The 16,784-nt window shown below is 37.6% G+C and overlaps 1 protein-coding gene across 5 annotated transcripts in view; it reads left to right on the plus strand.

The window, feature by feature from the left end:
• Nucleotides 1-16,784, plus strand: part of MAP3K20 (mitogen-activated protein kinase kinase kinase 20) — an 86,533-nt gene that overhangs the window by 33,777 nt on the left and 35,972 nt on the right. For all 5 annotated transcript variants that reach the window (XR_008204578.1, XM_052674597.1, XM_052674600.1 and 2 more), the window contains 5 exons: nucleotides 930-958; nucleotides 1,069-1,206; nucleotides 7,136-7,222; nucleotides 10,799-10,873; nucleotides 16,113-16,219. Coding sequence is in view for 4 of the 5 variants with exons in the window: in XM_052674597.1 (XP_052530557.1) it covers nucleotides 930-958; nucleotides 1,069-1,206; nucleotides 7,136-7,222; nucleotides 10,799-10,873; nucleotides 16,113-16,219 (436 nt within the window). In the remaining variant the exon portion in view is untranslated. The remainder of the gene's footprint in view (nucleotides 1-929; nucleotides 959-1,068; nucleotides 1,207-7,135; nucleotides 7,223-10,798; nucleotides 10,874-16,112; nucleotides 16,220-16,784) is intronic.

A 16,784-nucleotide genomic window follows, 5' to 3' on the forward strand; every position in this document is an offset into this window, starting at 1 on the left:
CTTTGTGAATGTGCAGAACTAACACCTTGGCTGTCATCAAGCTACACTGGCCATTGCTAAGGCACAGAAAAGCATGTTTGAGTGTCACTCCTCCTCTACATCCTGACACTGTTGTCTCTGTTACTGTCCTGGCATCATTTAGTGCACTGTGGAGGGCTCTTTTCAAGTTGTATCTGGCTGACCACAATAGTGTCCATCTTACCAGCTGTCAGACATTGCCTGGACATTCCTCACTTGCTTTTTCTATTTGAAAATGTTGAGTGCCATGAAGGACTGTTGTTCACTGGACGTAATAGACTGGATAAGGCCTGTAATTTCTAGTCTGAAAATCTTGTCACTATCATGGCCTGCTTTTGTGCAATAACTACTCAGTGTGGAGCTGCACTGTTGTAGACTGTACCTGGCAGTTGACAACCATTAACAAAACTTGTGAAATACTGATTTGAAATGAAGCAGGAACTAGTAATGGGGCAGGAGGAGTACAGATATTAATAATGCATGCAGAGTGATAATAGTCACAAAAAAGCCTATTTGTATGGTACTATTTTATTTTTTATTTTTAACTTTTCTCTCCTTTTTTCCTTTTTTTTTTTTTTTTTTTTAAATTGTTGTTAAGCCTAACTGCTACACTGGGGATAATGGAGCTTATCTACATTTTAGTTATAGTCGTCTTTCTACCTTTGAGCTCAGTAGGACCTGAAAAGTTTTGAAGTTGTTCAGAGGCTTGCATGGATTCAGCAGGTGTTCTTCAAAGATGCTCAAAGAAACCAGGACAATCATGCATATTTGTGCATCCTGTGCCGACTGGATCATTTTTCTTGATAAAGTGGATTTCTTTTTGCTGTGAAAATGTATTGTGTTTTGCTGTGAACATGTATTGCATTTGTTTTTAATAACATTCCTGTAATCTGTTGTTTTTTCATTTGTAGTTGTTATAGCTGCTGATGGCGTGTTAAAGGTATGAACACTTCAATTATATTAATTATGTGAGAGATCCTGCTGCGTGACTCGATATTTTGATGACTAGTAAATGAGGTTCATGCTCTACTGTCTTTTTATCTTTGCCAGATCTGTGATTTTGGTGCCTCAAGGTTCCATTCACATACAACACACATGTCGTTAGTTGGTACTTTTCCATGGATGGCCCCAGAAGTTATTCAGAGTCTCCCAGTGTCGGAGACGTGTGACACGTACTCATACGGAGTGGTGAGTGCCTTTTATTTCTCTGTGCACAGAAGCAGAACTCCAGTGTGACATAAATCATGGGATGCAAGAACAACAATTCTGAATAAGGACAACAATAACAAAAAAAATCAGACTTTTTCAAGACTGACCCATAATTCATAATTATGTGCTTGAAAATGATAGGAAGAACAGCGTCTTGCATGTTTAATAAGACACTTATCTGATTAAATTAGCAGCATGCCAGTGTGGGAAATGCAAGCTTTACCACAAGTATTTAGCATATGTCAGAAGGCTTGCAGGAGCTACTGAGCAATCTGCATCATTAATCTCTGCTTATGTTTTAGTGAAATAAGAGGGAAAAGTTGTAATAGGTGTATACCAGGGCTTTCCATAAAACAGGGTGTCACTGAGTTAAGATGAAAAAAGAGGCCACTTTTCCTTGCTTACCTGTTTGAAAGACCATGCTGTCATTAGCAGGTAGCTGAGAGAACGGAAGTTGAGGCCCAATCTAAAAATACAGCATGGGTTTACCTTTTATGCAAAAGGGAAATGACCAGTTACAATGCATCACGAAGTCAGGTTTGCAGGTGCAATTGTGAAGTATTTCATTCTGCCTGCAGTCAGATTCTGATGTGTTTTTACTCTGCAGTGTGAAATAGACTAGAAATTACTCTCCTGGTCAGACCAGTTCTAAGCCAGGCCCCAAAGCCTTTCTTATTACAACAGTACTTTAGGGGAAAAGAGAAAGGAAGCGGGGTCCTACTCTGCGTATGGATCTGCATACATAGCTTTTTGATTTTGGTTTCAGCAGTGAGGAATTGTTTCAGTACCTGCAAAATATTGCCTCCTTCTCTTTGAAGAGTTGATGGAGATGTAAGGTTGTTGGTTTTAAGCTAGTGACTGTGACCATGTATAGCTAAGCTGATGGTTCCAATAGAAGGTTACATAAACTTTTTGTCAAGCAGTTGTTCATAGAGTAAAAAAATAAAAAGACGATGTGAGATATCCTAGCAATGAAAGACTGAGACTTTGTAACGGGAGAGAAGCCTGTATTGGCAGATTTAAAGTATTTGCTTGCTTAACAGAGCTAGGTCACAAATAGTAATAGAACATAAGCTAACAAATGTAAATGTTAATGTAAACTGTTACTGGAAGCAATCGCATATTATCCACTGAAAGATAACATTCCAATTCCAAAATAAAGAAAAAATTTTAGAAGAGAAATGTTAAAAATAGTCTTACAATTCAGAACTACTCTCATCATCATCTTGGTGTGACTGACTTCAAGTAATATTCTAGAACTGGGAGAAAGTAAGCAATTGTTTAATATTTTCTCATGTCAAGTATTACTAGAGCCATAGGAACAGTATGTTGTATTGAGTTTATTTTTCCTTCTCCAAAAAGTAAACCTCCTTTGGCAGCTCTGTGCTTGGAGGCAAAACTCAACTACCCTCAGTATGAAAACAGTTCATTGTTAGTAGAATATATTAATGTGGTTACAGGTGTATAATGCTACTTCAGTATGCCTAATAATATCTGACCCACATGTTTAATATGTTGGTTTTTTGAGCTAATGTGCTCTAGTGTGGATAGAAGCTTATGAATTCTGAAGCACTTAGGAATGAATTCATCTTTGGATAACTCCATTGCCACATCTTGGAACACTATTGTTTTCATAGGAGATGCAAGGGGAGAAATGATGAATAGCCACAGCCCAGATTCTCACTTGATAAAGTTACTGATGTTATGGAGCTGTCAGGAAGCAGCAAATTGTTTCAAAATAACACTGAAAGCTGGAATCTCCCTACTGTAAGTGTTGGACTGCCAGAGAATTTGTTAAGAGACTGAAAACAACAACACAAAAATCTTCAAAGGAGTATTTTTTTTCTTAGCAAGTGATTATCATCTGTAAAAACAACATTTAAAGAGTCACCTTTGGAAGTGTAACACTTGCCAGCAGCTTTTGTGTTGGAGAGACAAATCTGCATTTCTTAAGTTAAAGTCTTGTTAACAAAGAACAGAATCATTTCAAATGTAAACTAGTAAGATGCTAAGAATAGATATTCTGTTCACAGTACTTGTTACCATACCGGTAAGATTTCTATTTCTTCTTTTTCCTAACTTTGCTTTCTATAATTGAGTCTGTGATTTTAAATGTTCTGCTTAAGCTTTGTGAGCACTTTGTCCATGAAGTACTAGTCTTTCTGTCACCATACAGGTCCAAGTTGCTTTTCACCTGGAATGAACTTCCCTCATTGCAAACAGTTACATATGTGTTCATAGATAATGTTCATATTAGTTTGTCCTGCTCTTTGTGGGTGGAGGAACAGTTCCATTTATTCTCTTTGAGATAAATAGCGAGTAATTTATAATACAGCATAGTAAATGCTAAATCTGAATGTTCCAGATTTATTGTGATACAAACATGGATCTTGCTCTGATTCTCTTTTCTAATCCATTTCAAAATGCATACTCTAAACAACAGACATGAAGCGCTGCAAATGATCAACCCACAAATCCATTCAGATCAGTAACAGTCTTATGTCATTGTGTGCAGAGCTCAAAAATGATCCTTTGCTCCTCTTCCACATATGAAAGTATATGTGGAATCACAACATTCCCCCTAAAAACTGTTCTGAAATCATGAAGATAAATGCTTGGGATATGTTAACCTGGAAAAAGTGTTTGTAGTGGACTGCAGTGTGTTTGTTATGTAAGTATATTTAATCATAGAAGGCTGTGTAGGTGAATATTTTTAAATGCAAGAACAAAAAATTAAAAGCATTAATTGACTATTGGTATACTGAGACTGAAGTTCAGTGTAGCAGCTGCTGTGCTCCTAGCAATAGTTCATGCATTGCTTTAGCTATGAGGACATAGGTTATTTATAGAGGGAATGTTGGCCAGCTCCAGGGGCTATCCCTTACTCTTTTTGAAAAGAATTATGAGATCTTTAACTTCCACTTGGATCAATCCAGAGGAGACTGACCTAATTTTCAAGGGCAGTATCTCTAAGAGAACAACACTTTCTGCTTATGCCTTACTTCTGATAATTGTAGCTCCTGAAACTCGTCTGTGTGCACTTGCCTACACTTTCCTACCAAGAGAAAGCATTTTCAGAGTGGGAGGATTTTTTTTTTTTTTTTTTTTTTTGCTTGTTAGTTTGTTTCTTCTTCAAATCATTTATTTGGGTGTTTCCTGTCTTTTATGGCTTTTGTTGGTTTTGAATTGGGGTTGAGGGATAGGACTATATTTTTTCTTTTTTCTTTAGATCATTGTCACATAGTTGACAGGATGAGAACTGAAATGCACAGTTCAGCTAATAGAACTGAGGACATATCAATCTTATTCTCAGCTTCATATATGGAATGAACATTCACATCTTTAATTCTCAACCTGTTTCTCTGCATGCAAAGAAGAGCCTAAAATCTTCAGAGGCCACAGCTTACAAACCATTGCATTAAATGATCTTGCTTTGTTTTCCATCATTGTGTCTGGCATGGCTATTTCACTGTGAACACCTGCTGTCTGTCGTCATAGGGATGTTATGTGATCAGGAAAGCTGGTGATCCTTACCATCAAAGATGGGAGGGGAAGTGAATCATGTCAGTGTCCCAATTAAATTATACCAGAAATGGTAGACAGATTAATTTCCATATAAGGTGAGCTGAGAATTTAGTTCTGAAAATGATCAGTGTGTATCTTGAGGGAGAAAAAAAAAAAAAAAAAAAAAAAAAAAAAAAAACCACCAAAAAAAAAACCAAGAACAGGTCAGGGTAAGTCAGATTCAGGAGCACTTTTTGTGGCTGTATGAACCTAGGGACAGGAAGCATCAAATGGTAAAGCAGAAGATACGATTTGCTGTTTTTGTAAGACTAATAATGCTCTCGTTCACCCAAGGTGTTATTTCAGAGTATCTAATTAATGAGTGGGGTATGAAAGTTCTCTAAGATACTTACATGTCACCCTCAGAAGAAAAGTCTTAAGCTTACAGCAGTAGCCTGGATATGAAATTTGCTTTGTTGTAAGAACATTGCTTTAAACTTGTATAAATAAATGCAAGGATTTGTTTTTTATCTTCTTATACTACTAGTGAAAAATGAGGCATTAAGAAAAAAATTTTGTATCTTGTGAGATTGCTGTTCACTCAAACTGTATGTAATCTTGAAGTGTTTCAAGTAATCACTGTTCATTTAGGAAAGTAGTGATCCATACAGGCAGTGGAAATAAACGCTAAAGGTGTCATGATGCAGAGTTTAGTACAAAATGTTCCACACAGACTTGCGTGCATGAATGAAAGTAGACAATTCAGTCTTTTGAAAGAAAAATAGCAGAACAGTGAGTTTTCCAGCTCAAGGTTCTTGGAGACATTTAACTGTACTTCATTGTGCTCTTTTCTTGAGAGCTGTATTTAGATACTTCTCTGTCTGATGTACAAACTTGGATTTCTTTGTGGTTTCCTGTTAGAACCATTCAGATGAGGTGATTCTGCAAGGCTACTCAGCTTGTGTTTGATTTGGTCCAAGCGTTTTTTGTTTTTGTATACTGCTTTCTGGACTGAAGTACATAAGACTGCTAAATTATTTCATTCATTCTCTCACAGTTAAATTTCCTACCTGTACCAGTAGAGAGGTGATAATTGGAATTAGAAGTCAAAATGTTGGTGTTGTTTTTTCTGAAGAGGGTGAATTGAGGAAAACAGCAGAATTGAATGCCCCTGTGAATAGCCTTCCTCATGTATTTCTTATATATGGTAAAATGTTCTTTTACTTATTATTCCAAGATGTGCTTACCTTTGCTGATCAGTTTTCTGACTGAAGCAGAATTATTCAAATAGGTCTATTGATGGAACCCTGTTCACTTGATTAAAGGCCCAAATCTGCTTCAATGCATTTTTTTTCTGCTTGAGCAGCATATGCCAATATCCTTGTGTTTTTCTTCTTATTACCTTCATAGTTGGCCAGAATCCATTCAGAATGATGTAGCGGCAATGAGCCTGGGTACTAACCCAGCCGGTGAGGATATAGAGACTTGCCTAAGGATCTTAATACATTTGGTCACGTGCTAAATTATTGATGTCTTTCATTGCTGTTGTACTTGGTATACAAATGGAAGAAGTTTCTATGTAGATATTGGTAACAAGAGATAAGTATGAAGATTCTGATAAAAATAGAGGCAAACACAAGCGAAGGTACAAAGTTCTTGTTAATTTAATTGAATGCCAGTATGTAGTCCTTGAGGCAGAAAACAAGTTGGATTCAGTGACATGAATCATTTAGTGGTGCCAAACTCTCTCTAGAAAGTACCTAAGGTTCTTATGCTAAAAAATTAGTACATCTTTCTGTATGTAAGGACAGTGTGTCTATAAGATATAGGGGAGAACAGAATTATTGTTGATATGCTATATATTGTATGGCTTAACATAATCACGTACTTGGAGATAGACAGTTATGGTTTTGCTTGCAAAATTATATTTACTATTTTTGTAGGCATGTAATAGGAATAAAATACCTTATGGATCACATCCTGACTACCGAAAAGCACTGGTTGCAATAATATAGAAATATTTTTAAATGAAAGATGACTGCAAGGCAAAGATGTGCCTAGCTGGGGCTAAGAAGGATAGGAGGAGTTCTCTGTCTTCCCAAGTCTCAACTGCCAAATATGAACTTTATAGTGTACAAAAAAAGTAAAAAAGCTTTTTCTGTGGCTCTCATAAAATTGCAGGCATTAGGCCCCACACAACCCAGTTTTTACTGTAGAGGAAAAATCAGAAACATTCAAATTAATTTAGCAAGAGGATCTTGCACACAAACACTGGTCCAAGTTCCTGCAAATGGAAACTGGTTGCCTGATAATTGGATACAGAATAGTGCTGTATCAAGGTTTAATAATGTATTTAAAATACAAAGTGCAGAAATAAAAATTCTTTTCTTTCTCTCTGTTCCAGGTTCTCTGGGAGATGCTAACAAGGGAGGTCCCCTTTAAAGGCTTGGAAGGATTACAAGTAGCTTGGCTTGTAGTGGAAAAAAACGAGGTAAGACTACGTTTCTACATTCAGGTACATAGATCAGAAAACAGTATTGGGGTTTTGCAAAAGACTTTTTCATCTTCTTCAAATTGAAAGTAAGTTCACGCGTATGGAAAGATTAGCAGTAGGAGCTAACACAAAGGGTCAAAGTGATGTTATTCCTCATGAATGGACCCTTTACATCTAATTGTTGCAGCTTCACGTCGTGATGCTGTAGATCAAAAATTGTACAAGTACTGTACTAGTTTCTCAGTCTCAATTGTAAAACCTAGGGGTTTGTTCTTAGTGATGAAAGAAGCCATTGCGTCCAAGGTAGGGGAACAGTTTAACTCCATCTCCTGCGTTTAGGACATCTTTTTACTGGCCGGGAGTTGATATATCTGTAAGAGACCTTCAGCTACTTCAACTTAACTCTCCCAGCAGGAGTCACTATAGTACAAGAAACTGCCGCTTAGATGAAAATTTCAAAAATAAAAGAAGAAAAAATAGTTTTAAAAAAAGAGAGAAATTACAGTTTTGCCACCTACGTTCAACACTACATTGAAGATGAGCTCCTCACTGGTATCGGCAAGGCTGCGGCATAGCTGCAAGCCTCCTCATGCAGAGTCTTTCCATTTCAAAAGCACTTCAGTGGTGTAAACACCGTTTGTACAGTGTCCCCAGCCTCGCTTTTCTTCTTATCACAAATTGAGGCTTTCAGTTAGTTGGACATGTGAGCGTATATCTGAACACATAGTCCCTTGATATCAAAGAGAGTAACTACATTTAAAAAACATTTAAAGTTGTGACTGTACCACACACAGACAAGCATGGAAATCCTCCACAAAGATGAAACCTCCTCTATCTAGACACAGTGGAAGCTTGGGAAACATTACAATGGTGAGGCAGTGTCTGCGTAATACAGATTTCTATTATTCTACATAAACTGTTTCTCAAAATGCTTCAGAGTTAAATAGTGGAGTTAGGTTTCCTCCTCTTAGTTTAATATTTTTTGTTGTTGACTTTTTTTGTTTCTGTTGCTTTTTTTTTTTTTTAAACTTCAGTTTGAGAACTGGATTAATTCCAGTAAGCAATACTGATATACTGAATAGTTGGAAATGCTACATTACCAGTCCGAAGATTATGACCATGGTCTTCTACAGTGTTTATCACAGCAGGAGGTACAATGGGACTCTTTCTCCCAGTTTAGGAAAAGCCTTATATATCAGTTTGAAGAAGGTGGAACCAATGAACAACACTATGTTCTATTATGTACAGTTTTACATAAGTGGTTTATAGTGACACTGATAGCATTGTAAAGAGATTGTCCTATGTTGAAAGATGATGGAGATACGATGCACATTTCTCTGCAGTTTTCCAGAGCAGGGAACTGTGTAAAATACAGTATGAACAAAATGTGGACATGAGAACTGTTTTATTCACGGCTGGAGAAACTTTAGTGTTGAGATTTTCAAAGACAGTTATTTATCTGCCAGGTAGTACTAGCCTGTTGCCACCATCTTCTTTGTAATAGTGCCAGGAAGCCTTGAGAATATTAACACTTGCTAATATAGATTTTATTTTCTCTGTCCATGACTTAGGGACCATATCCAGTGTATGCCTTGTAAGAGTTGGCATGCATTACTTTCGTTTTTTTTTTCCCCCCCATAGTTTCTGTGTCCTGAAACAAGTATGAGGATCAGGTTCTGTTCTCAGTTCTATCTACTGACATTAATAGACTTGCATGGATCTACTTCACAACAGAATTGAGTCACTGTTGAGCTAGGCCTTCATTCTTTTCACTCTAAGTCTCTTGTTAAAAACAGTGTGGGACTGAGGCCAAAGCATAATTGTTTAGGTTGAAAAGTCCCGCTTTGCAAATCTGGAGTGTAAGAAATAAAATGGGTTTTAAGGATTTCATATGGGTCCTTTCCAAGGCTCTGCATAATTTCACAATGTAATTTTTATTTTGGTACAATTTTTATATAAATTTATCATTTAAATTCAGAAGAGAAAAACACGTGAATTCATGATATACTAGGGATAATCCCATACAAAATTACGAATGAGAAATGTCTTTTCCATTACAATCCGAAAGCTTTGGAACCTGCTACCTCTATATTCCATGACAGATAACATTCTGCACAAGTGAGACAGCTGTAAATGAAGACTACAACTTATTTTCTACCTCCTGGAACTGTGAGGGTTACAGACAAATACTGCAGAAAGATGAGGCAGTGTATTTTTAGGGTAATGACTCAAACAAAGATCAAGTGCCAGTACAGTTTGTTTATGCATTGTACAAATTTCTGTGTATTTCTTGCATAGAAAGCTTTGCACCTTAAGGTATTTACATTATTAAAATAATCAAATTCCTGCAATGCCCTGATTCTGTATGTCATGCTTCTAATTTTCATGGTATTCAAATACTTGTATAGCAGAATTTGTTAACTCTTTGGCTTTTAAGGCTTTCCAGGTCATGCTATAGTAATACAATGGTACAAAATTTGACAGAACTTGCTTTGATTTACTTCTGAAATTCCAAGAGTGGGACTGATCAAAAGGTCTTCCTGGCAGGTTGGACTGAACAGGTTCAGGTTCTCACCTGCTGTAGGACAGGGAGCTCTTTTTCCAGCTTGATTTCCTCATATTTGGTCTCATTTGCACTGCAGAACTGCTTTTTATCTACTTTTTTTTTTTTTAACTTAGCATGAAGTGTCTGAAGTAAGTTAGTTGCATTAGTGGGAGCAAAGGGATCACGTCTTAAGTTTTATGTTGTTGGGATACGCCTACCAGTAACTGGAGAGGCTTGGGTACTCGTGTGTATTTGACAATGGAATTGTTTTTAGCGTTTGCAGTCTGGAGGCAAAGTCTTTAAGCTACGTGTTGCTTAAGACTCACTGAACAAATACTTTTCATGGCTTAAAACTCTCTGCAAAAGAAACCAAGCCAGCTTCAAAGTAATCCTCTGTAGTTAGTGGATCTGGCTGTAACCAGCAAGTCTTTGTCTTGCGTCATCAGAAAATATTTATATGAGTTCACTGTGCTCTGTGAGTGCTCTCTGAGATCTGCATGTCCTCATTAATCGTTCTGACCACAGGCTTATGAAATGTCTCTTGTGTCATGTAGAGCTTCAGTTAACTCTTTATAACTCAGTGTAGTCTGTATTTTACCCATTTGGTATATCAAAATTGACTATAGTGTTGTAGACTTGTATGAGAGAAAGGAATTATACCAGACTGTACATTATGCCTGTTTTGATAAGCATCTTAAATATTGTGCAATGCAGTAGTTATCTCTACAAACTATGATATTTTAGTATTAAAATCTCTTTGCCTCATTTTTTACTTCCTTGTCTCCTAGTTTTCTTGAGCAACTCCATTGGTTTATTTTTTCCTTTCCTTCTTTATAAATCTATTAATTAATAGTACGTCTTACTAGTGCTACCCTTTTTTATGTCAATCGTCAGTTTTGTATTATGTTTAAATGAAAGAAGAGTGTGTCTCGCTTATTTTAATTGCTCTGCTCTTATAGGAAATCTATTATTAGCACCTCAAAGGGAAATGTTTCTAATAACTGCTACCTACGTTCTTTCTCCTTTAGAGATTAACCATTCCAAGCAGTTGTCCCAGAAGTTTTGCAGAACTGATGCATCAATGTTGGGAAGCTGACTCAAAGGTAATTTAATTTCTGTTATATTTTATATCCTCCACCTCTTATTTCTCTGTGTATGCTAAACTGTTTTCAGAGGACAAGTCTGAGCTATCAAAAATATTTGCTTCACAAAAATATTAGCTGGGGATGTCTTTTCAGAATGTATATATATTTACGTATTTATACTTAAATATGTTTCTGTCCCTTTAATCAAGAGTTGTTACTCTAAATTGCCTCACTACTGAAGACAGAGATTGTAAATAGAGAGAGATAGCAAGAATGCTGCCATTTTTGATCAAGTGAAAAATCGTTTTGCTTTTATTTCAGTAGTTAATCTTTCTTGAATGTTTTTGAATAATATGTTTCAAATAACTATTTCAAAGTCCAGTTCTGATTTCTTTCTTGTGCTGGAAATGTATAAAGAATAAATTAATCCACAGAATATGGGTAGGAATGGCAGAAACACATTCAAGATTAACATTTTAAAATGTTCTGGTCTTTTCCTTTAGGACTTTGAATTACGAACTTTCTGACAATTATACTGTAACAGTACTAGAATAGTAATAGAAGTACTGTAGCATACCGCTTAACTTTCCTCTATAAGAATAAATCAAAAGAGATATGAAAGACTATGTTTGCTCAGTAAATACTTTTGTAGATCCTGGCAATTACCTTCCTTAAATTGGCCCTGCTACCATCCTGTTGTTTACATACTGGCTGGAAAGAACCTGTGGGCATACCAGTTCTGAAACCAAGTGTCAGGAGATATTTTGTTTTACCTGTGAGGGTACTTAGGAGAGGAAAGGACAGTTAAGGATAGGGAATTTTGCACTTTTTCTCAAGTAAACGCACCAGGAAGACCTCTTAGTGACTTTGAACTCTGAAGAAAGAGAACTGCTACTTCAGAGACACCAAGATTAATCCCAAAATGAATTATAGCACTTAGGTGATCTAACGCCAGAATGGATTATCACTGGAAAGTAGTCACAGGAGAGCAGTGTGAGGAAAGGAGATTTCCCTTCCCCTTTTTCCTTTTTCCTTTTTCCTTTTTCCTTTTTTCCTTTTTTCCTTTTTTCCTTTTTTCCTTTTTTCCTTTTTTCCTTTTTTCCTTTTTTCCTTTTTTCCTTTTTTCCTTTTCTTTCTTTTTCCTTTTCTTTCTTTTTCCTTTTTTGTTGTTGTTAAATTTTATTTTTGAAGCAAGGAGTTGCCTCCTACAGAATTGATCTGGAAGCTTGAGATCATCAGCAATATGGTTTCTAAATGAATGCCCGTTTAAATGCTACTCCCTTAATGATAGTCCTCTTTCTTCTCTCCACAAGGCAAGGGGAGAAAAATGTTTTCAATCTTTGAATCTGTAATAGGGCTGTTAAGTTCTAGGTCAGTAATTATTGAAGAGCCCTTCCCATTGGTAACTACATGTCTTATTAATAACTACTCCTCAATTAGCATCATTATTAAAGGCCACAGAAGAATTTTTGGATCTTTTAGAGTGTGCATTGGTGCACATACTAGAGCACATACTTGCTCTTTAGATTGCTCCAGCCAGATGTATGAGAATCTGGAAGTCTGTTGCTGTATTTACAGGAAAGGGAGGGATCTGCACATAGGAAAAGGGATGCCTGAGCATCAAACCCTGACCTGGGTTTGAACTGCATTTCTGGGATCATTGTTCCCAGATACACGCATCAGAGATGTAAAGAGCAAATACAAGGTTGGGTGAAGTTTTCTGACAGTCTGCTCTTTACTACTTTTTTTCATTCAGCTTCTTGTTTTTTAAACAGTTATAAATGCCTTGTTCACATGAGTGAAATGAAGTAATCTCTGGTCACATTTTGGGCATGTGACTGACAAACTCGGTCACGTGTTGGGAACGGATCAGTACTTACAGCTATCAGAATGCCTTGATAAAAGACTGTGAGGCCTGCTTGAGCCAAAAGATGGAGCACATTCCTCTAAAATGCCGCACTGTGCAGCTTTCCCTTTGGCCAGGATTAGCTTAAGAAAATCAGCAGTAAATGTATGAACAAGTTACTGAAGGTCAAGTGAGAGTGTCAGCTGCTCAGAAGCAATTGCTCATATGCATAATTTCAGCTCGCAGAAAGCCTGAGGCATTTTTGTGACTTAGCCCTGAGAAAAGAGGGATGTGCTTTTACTGTGGGGCTAAGGAGTACACTTAGGTGCTGCAAACAGCTGCAGTGTCAGACACTGCTCACACTGTAACCTCCTCGTGGGCATGAATATGGCTATTCACTTGCTTTGAATTTCTAAAAATTTGTTTGTTCTTGGAGAAAAATGACCATAGTGTGCTGCTCCAGGTGATGTATATTCAAAGTCTTCACGCAGTTTAAGCTGTGCAGGTGAAACAGTCCCTGGTGGGTTCAAAGTATATTACTAAAATGCTAATTACTAATTACTTTAAATCAGTGATTATTTAATAATTTCTGTGGTAATGGAGCGTCTTAAATAACTACTACCAAATGTAAAATCCCTATGAAATAAGCAACCTTTGCTTGGGTACTAGAAAATTGTACAAATGTTGCTCATCACTAATGCTTTCATTTACTGGGGGCACCTGCTTTGGAAACACAGGTGAGTGCATATTTGTAATTTCCTCTGTTCCCTCAGTTTATCCCCACTTTAACTTCAGAGATGATTACAAATTATTGTATGTTTTGATGGAACTCAGAAATCTGAGAACAGAGAAGCAGCAATAAAGGAAAGGCATATGGTTTAAATATCTTGGTTTTAGGCAGATGCGTCTAGTGAGAAATACCGAGTGGAAGGAAACAGTGAAAGCATTAGCCAGAACTATTTCTGGAGGAGCAGATATATTTTAAAGATTTTTTGCATGATACATACAGATATGAAGGGAAACAATTTTCAAAGGTGACTCATGCCTTGACATTTTGAGTCTCTTACAAGGAACCATTTATGATGCCTGGCTTCCTGGGAAGTACCAAGCAGCTGTCCACTGGAAATAAGACTTGATTTTTTTTTTTTTTTTAATAAAAATAAAGCTCCTCAGCTTGTATTCCCAGCTTCAGCAATCACCTCTTGCCAATCTTATCCAGGTTATCAGTCTACACCTAGAGTGCACGTGTTAAATATAAAGTCTTCATTGCCTCTGGGGAAAGAAACTGACAAAAACAAATACCAATGTAGGTCTGTGTCTTGCTGTTTTCTGCACCTCCAGAAAAAGCTATTACCTGTATGTCTGGCATCTGTAAAGCTGGCAGAATAGCTGACAGCTGTTCACAGAAACTGCACAGCCAGAGAAGCTTTGTCAGTACTGTGACTGTACAGTTATTCTAGCTGCAGTCATGAAACAGAACAGCTTGTTTTCAGCCTGTAAAGATTTGCTGCATACCAGCTTGGTCTGCTCTGTGCAGGTCCAACAGAGTGTGTGTTGTTGCTACTCTCAATCAATCTATTGGTGCTTCAGCCTCCCTTGCTAAAAGCCCTGATCTCTTGCCATTGCTGTTCTTAAGTCCAATTTTTCTAGGCAGGCCTGATGGCAGTGCTGATGATGTTCATTTGGTGTTCTTGGTTCCAGAAGCATTGTGTATGCAGGGGGGCTGTTGCTTTCCCCGCCCCTCTGTGAGCCCATCTCTGAGGGCAAGGGTCCCCACTGGGCTTCTACACTGGGAGTACATTAACAGGTGCACACTGTGCTGCTGAAAGGCTTGTTGCATGGTGGGCTGGAGGCCAGACTGTACAGGCACAAGTGGTTGGGGCAGGTGCCACAAAGAAACCTGCATAGCTCACTCCACTGCCCATTTGCCCAAATTCATGGAAATGGACCAAAAAGCGACAGACAAAGCCTCCAGTCACTGCAGCATTACAATATAAGATAGCTTGTCTTTTTTTTTGTTATGCATTTGACACTTTTTCATGCTGTTTGACATTTAAAATAAAGAAATTGTCTTCTTTTATAATGTGGAAATCACTTGGATCTTCCTGGGAGAGACACCTCAGCATTGTTCCTAATTGTTTTTGTGCTCCCAAATTAAAATGCACGTTTTAATTGCGGCATCTGTAATTTTAGCAGGAATGGTATAATTAGAGGCGAGATACAGAGAGAATGCGCATCATTCCCTTATTATATATCTACATTTTGTTTCAACCTTTTGTCTCAACTTTGTCTGGAGTCTGTCAAACAGACTAACAGAGTCAGCGTTCTTTCACGAAATGCGTTTTACTCTGGCTTTTTCAGTTACTCTCCGACTTCATAGCTTCATTTCGGGACTATAGGGGAAGCATAAAACGCAGAGAAGCTGTGACTGCTCTCCATAAGTGGCGAGTGTGCTTGTGTTGTCAGCACAGTGGCTGCTGGGCACAGAGCTGTGGACAGAAACTTGAACAAATGAGTTCCTGTGAGCCCTGCTGGCAAAGGGAAGGCAGCATCATTTAGCCCAGATCTCTGCAGCTGCCCAGGCTACCCATTAGCTAACCAAGTAGAGGGTTTTCTGGAAAGTGTCCTTTTCTGCAAGAACCGAGCTCTGCAGTCAGGCGACCATTTGTGATGGGCAGCTAATAGCATCTTCATGCATTAAAGAGTTTATGTTAGTTCTGTAAATGCCATCTGTCTAATGACCAGTTGCTGATTGGTCCAGCCTTCTCTCTGAGGTGCTATTTTCCTTCTTAGCTTGAGGCAAACTTCATTTATAGAATAGAGAATCTTTATAGTTATTAGTTATTATTATTACTAATGTTGTTTAATGTTGTTTAATGTTGTTTCAAGCTATGGCAGGGGAGATTCATGCTGGACATTAGGAAGTATTACTTTTCAGAAAGGGTGGTCAGGCACTGGAACGGACTGCCCAGGGAGGTGGTGGAGTCACCGACCCTGGGGGTGTTCAAGGAAAGGCTGGATGTTGTGTTGAGGGACATGGTTTAGTGGGAGCTATTGGGAATAGGTGAACAGTTGGACTGGATGATCTTTTAAGTCTTTTCCAACCTTGGTGATTCTATGATTCTAATGTTTTTAGTGCTATCCCAGGAAGTAGTAAATGGTTATTTAGGTAGATACTAAGCAAAGGTTGGAGTCTTACTGGCTTGTGTGACTTTTTCCAAATTTAACATTTCAGCATACAAGAAAAAAAATTAAAACTTTACACTCCTGATGCAGATGCTCTGTCCGAAAGTAGTATCCCAATTTCAGTTGCTTGTAGTCCATCACTTTCAGCTGAACGAATGACATTGCATAGTAATAGTCATATATGAATGCAAATGCTGATTCTTATTTTTTATTTTTTTTCCTCAGAAAAGGCCATCTTTCAAGCAGATAATTTCAATTCTGGAATCCATGTCAAACGACAGCAACCTTCCAGACCAGTGCAATTCATTCCTGCATAACAAGGCAGAGTGGAGGTAAGCTTCCTGCCTCCCAGGATGAAATGACACGGTTTTCCTTTTTAATGGCAGAAGTCCATACTGTTTTCAGATGGACATCAGGCACTGATGAGGTATTGGCAGAAAAATTTCTATTTTTAGAACACGATTTACCTTGTTGTTTTTCAGGAATGCTCAGAATGTTGTGAAATTTGTATTAAGAGCCAATACACTTAGCTGTACACTATGTTTATTATTGCATTGGTTTTGGTATCACGTTATTTATGGTTTTGTAATTCACATGTTTTCAGTGAGGGCCAAACAACTCAGGTGTATGTACTGTTTGATGCAGGTTTAACAGGAAGCATATAGACAGTATGTGTTTATTTTAGAAAAAAAAAAGGACATAAAGGAATAATTTTTCAAGTTAAGCCTTTATTTGTCTTCACTTGTGTTTTGTCATAGCTGTAGCCCTGTATCCAGGCCAGCCCTGCTTTTGCAAAGTGCGTTTGCAGATATGGAATTTTATCTATTGCCGATCATAATTTCTAGTCAAGCGTGATTATAAATGGAGATGAGATTTGAGAAAATAGCAGTACAAGCC

Source organism: Tympanuchus pallidicinctus, unplaced genomic scaffold (genome assembly GCF_026119805.1).
Source record: "Tympanuchus pallidicinctus isolate F22 unplaced genomic scaffold, pur_lepc_1.0 scaffold15, whole genome shotgun sequence".
Taxonomy (NCBI): domain Eukaryota; kingdom Metazoa; phylum Chordata; class Aves; order Galliformes; family Phasianidae; genus Tympanuchus; species Tympanuchus pallidicinctus.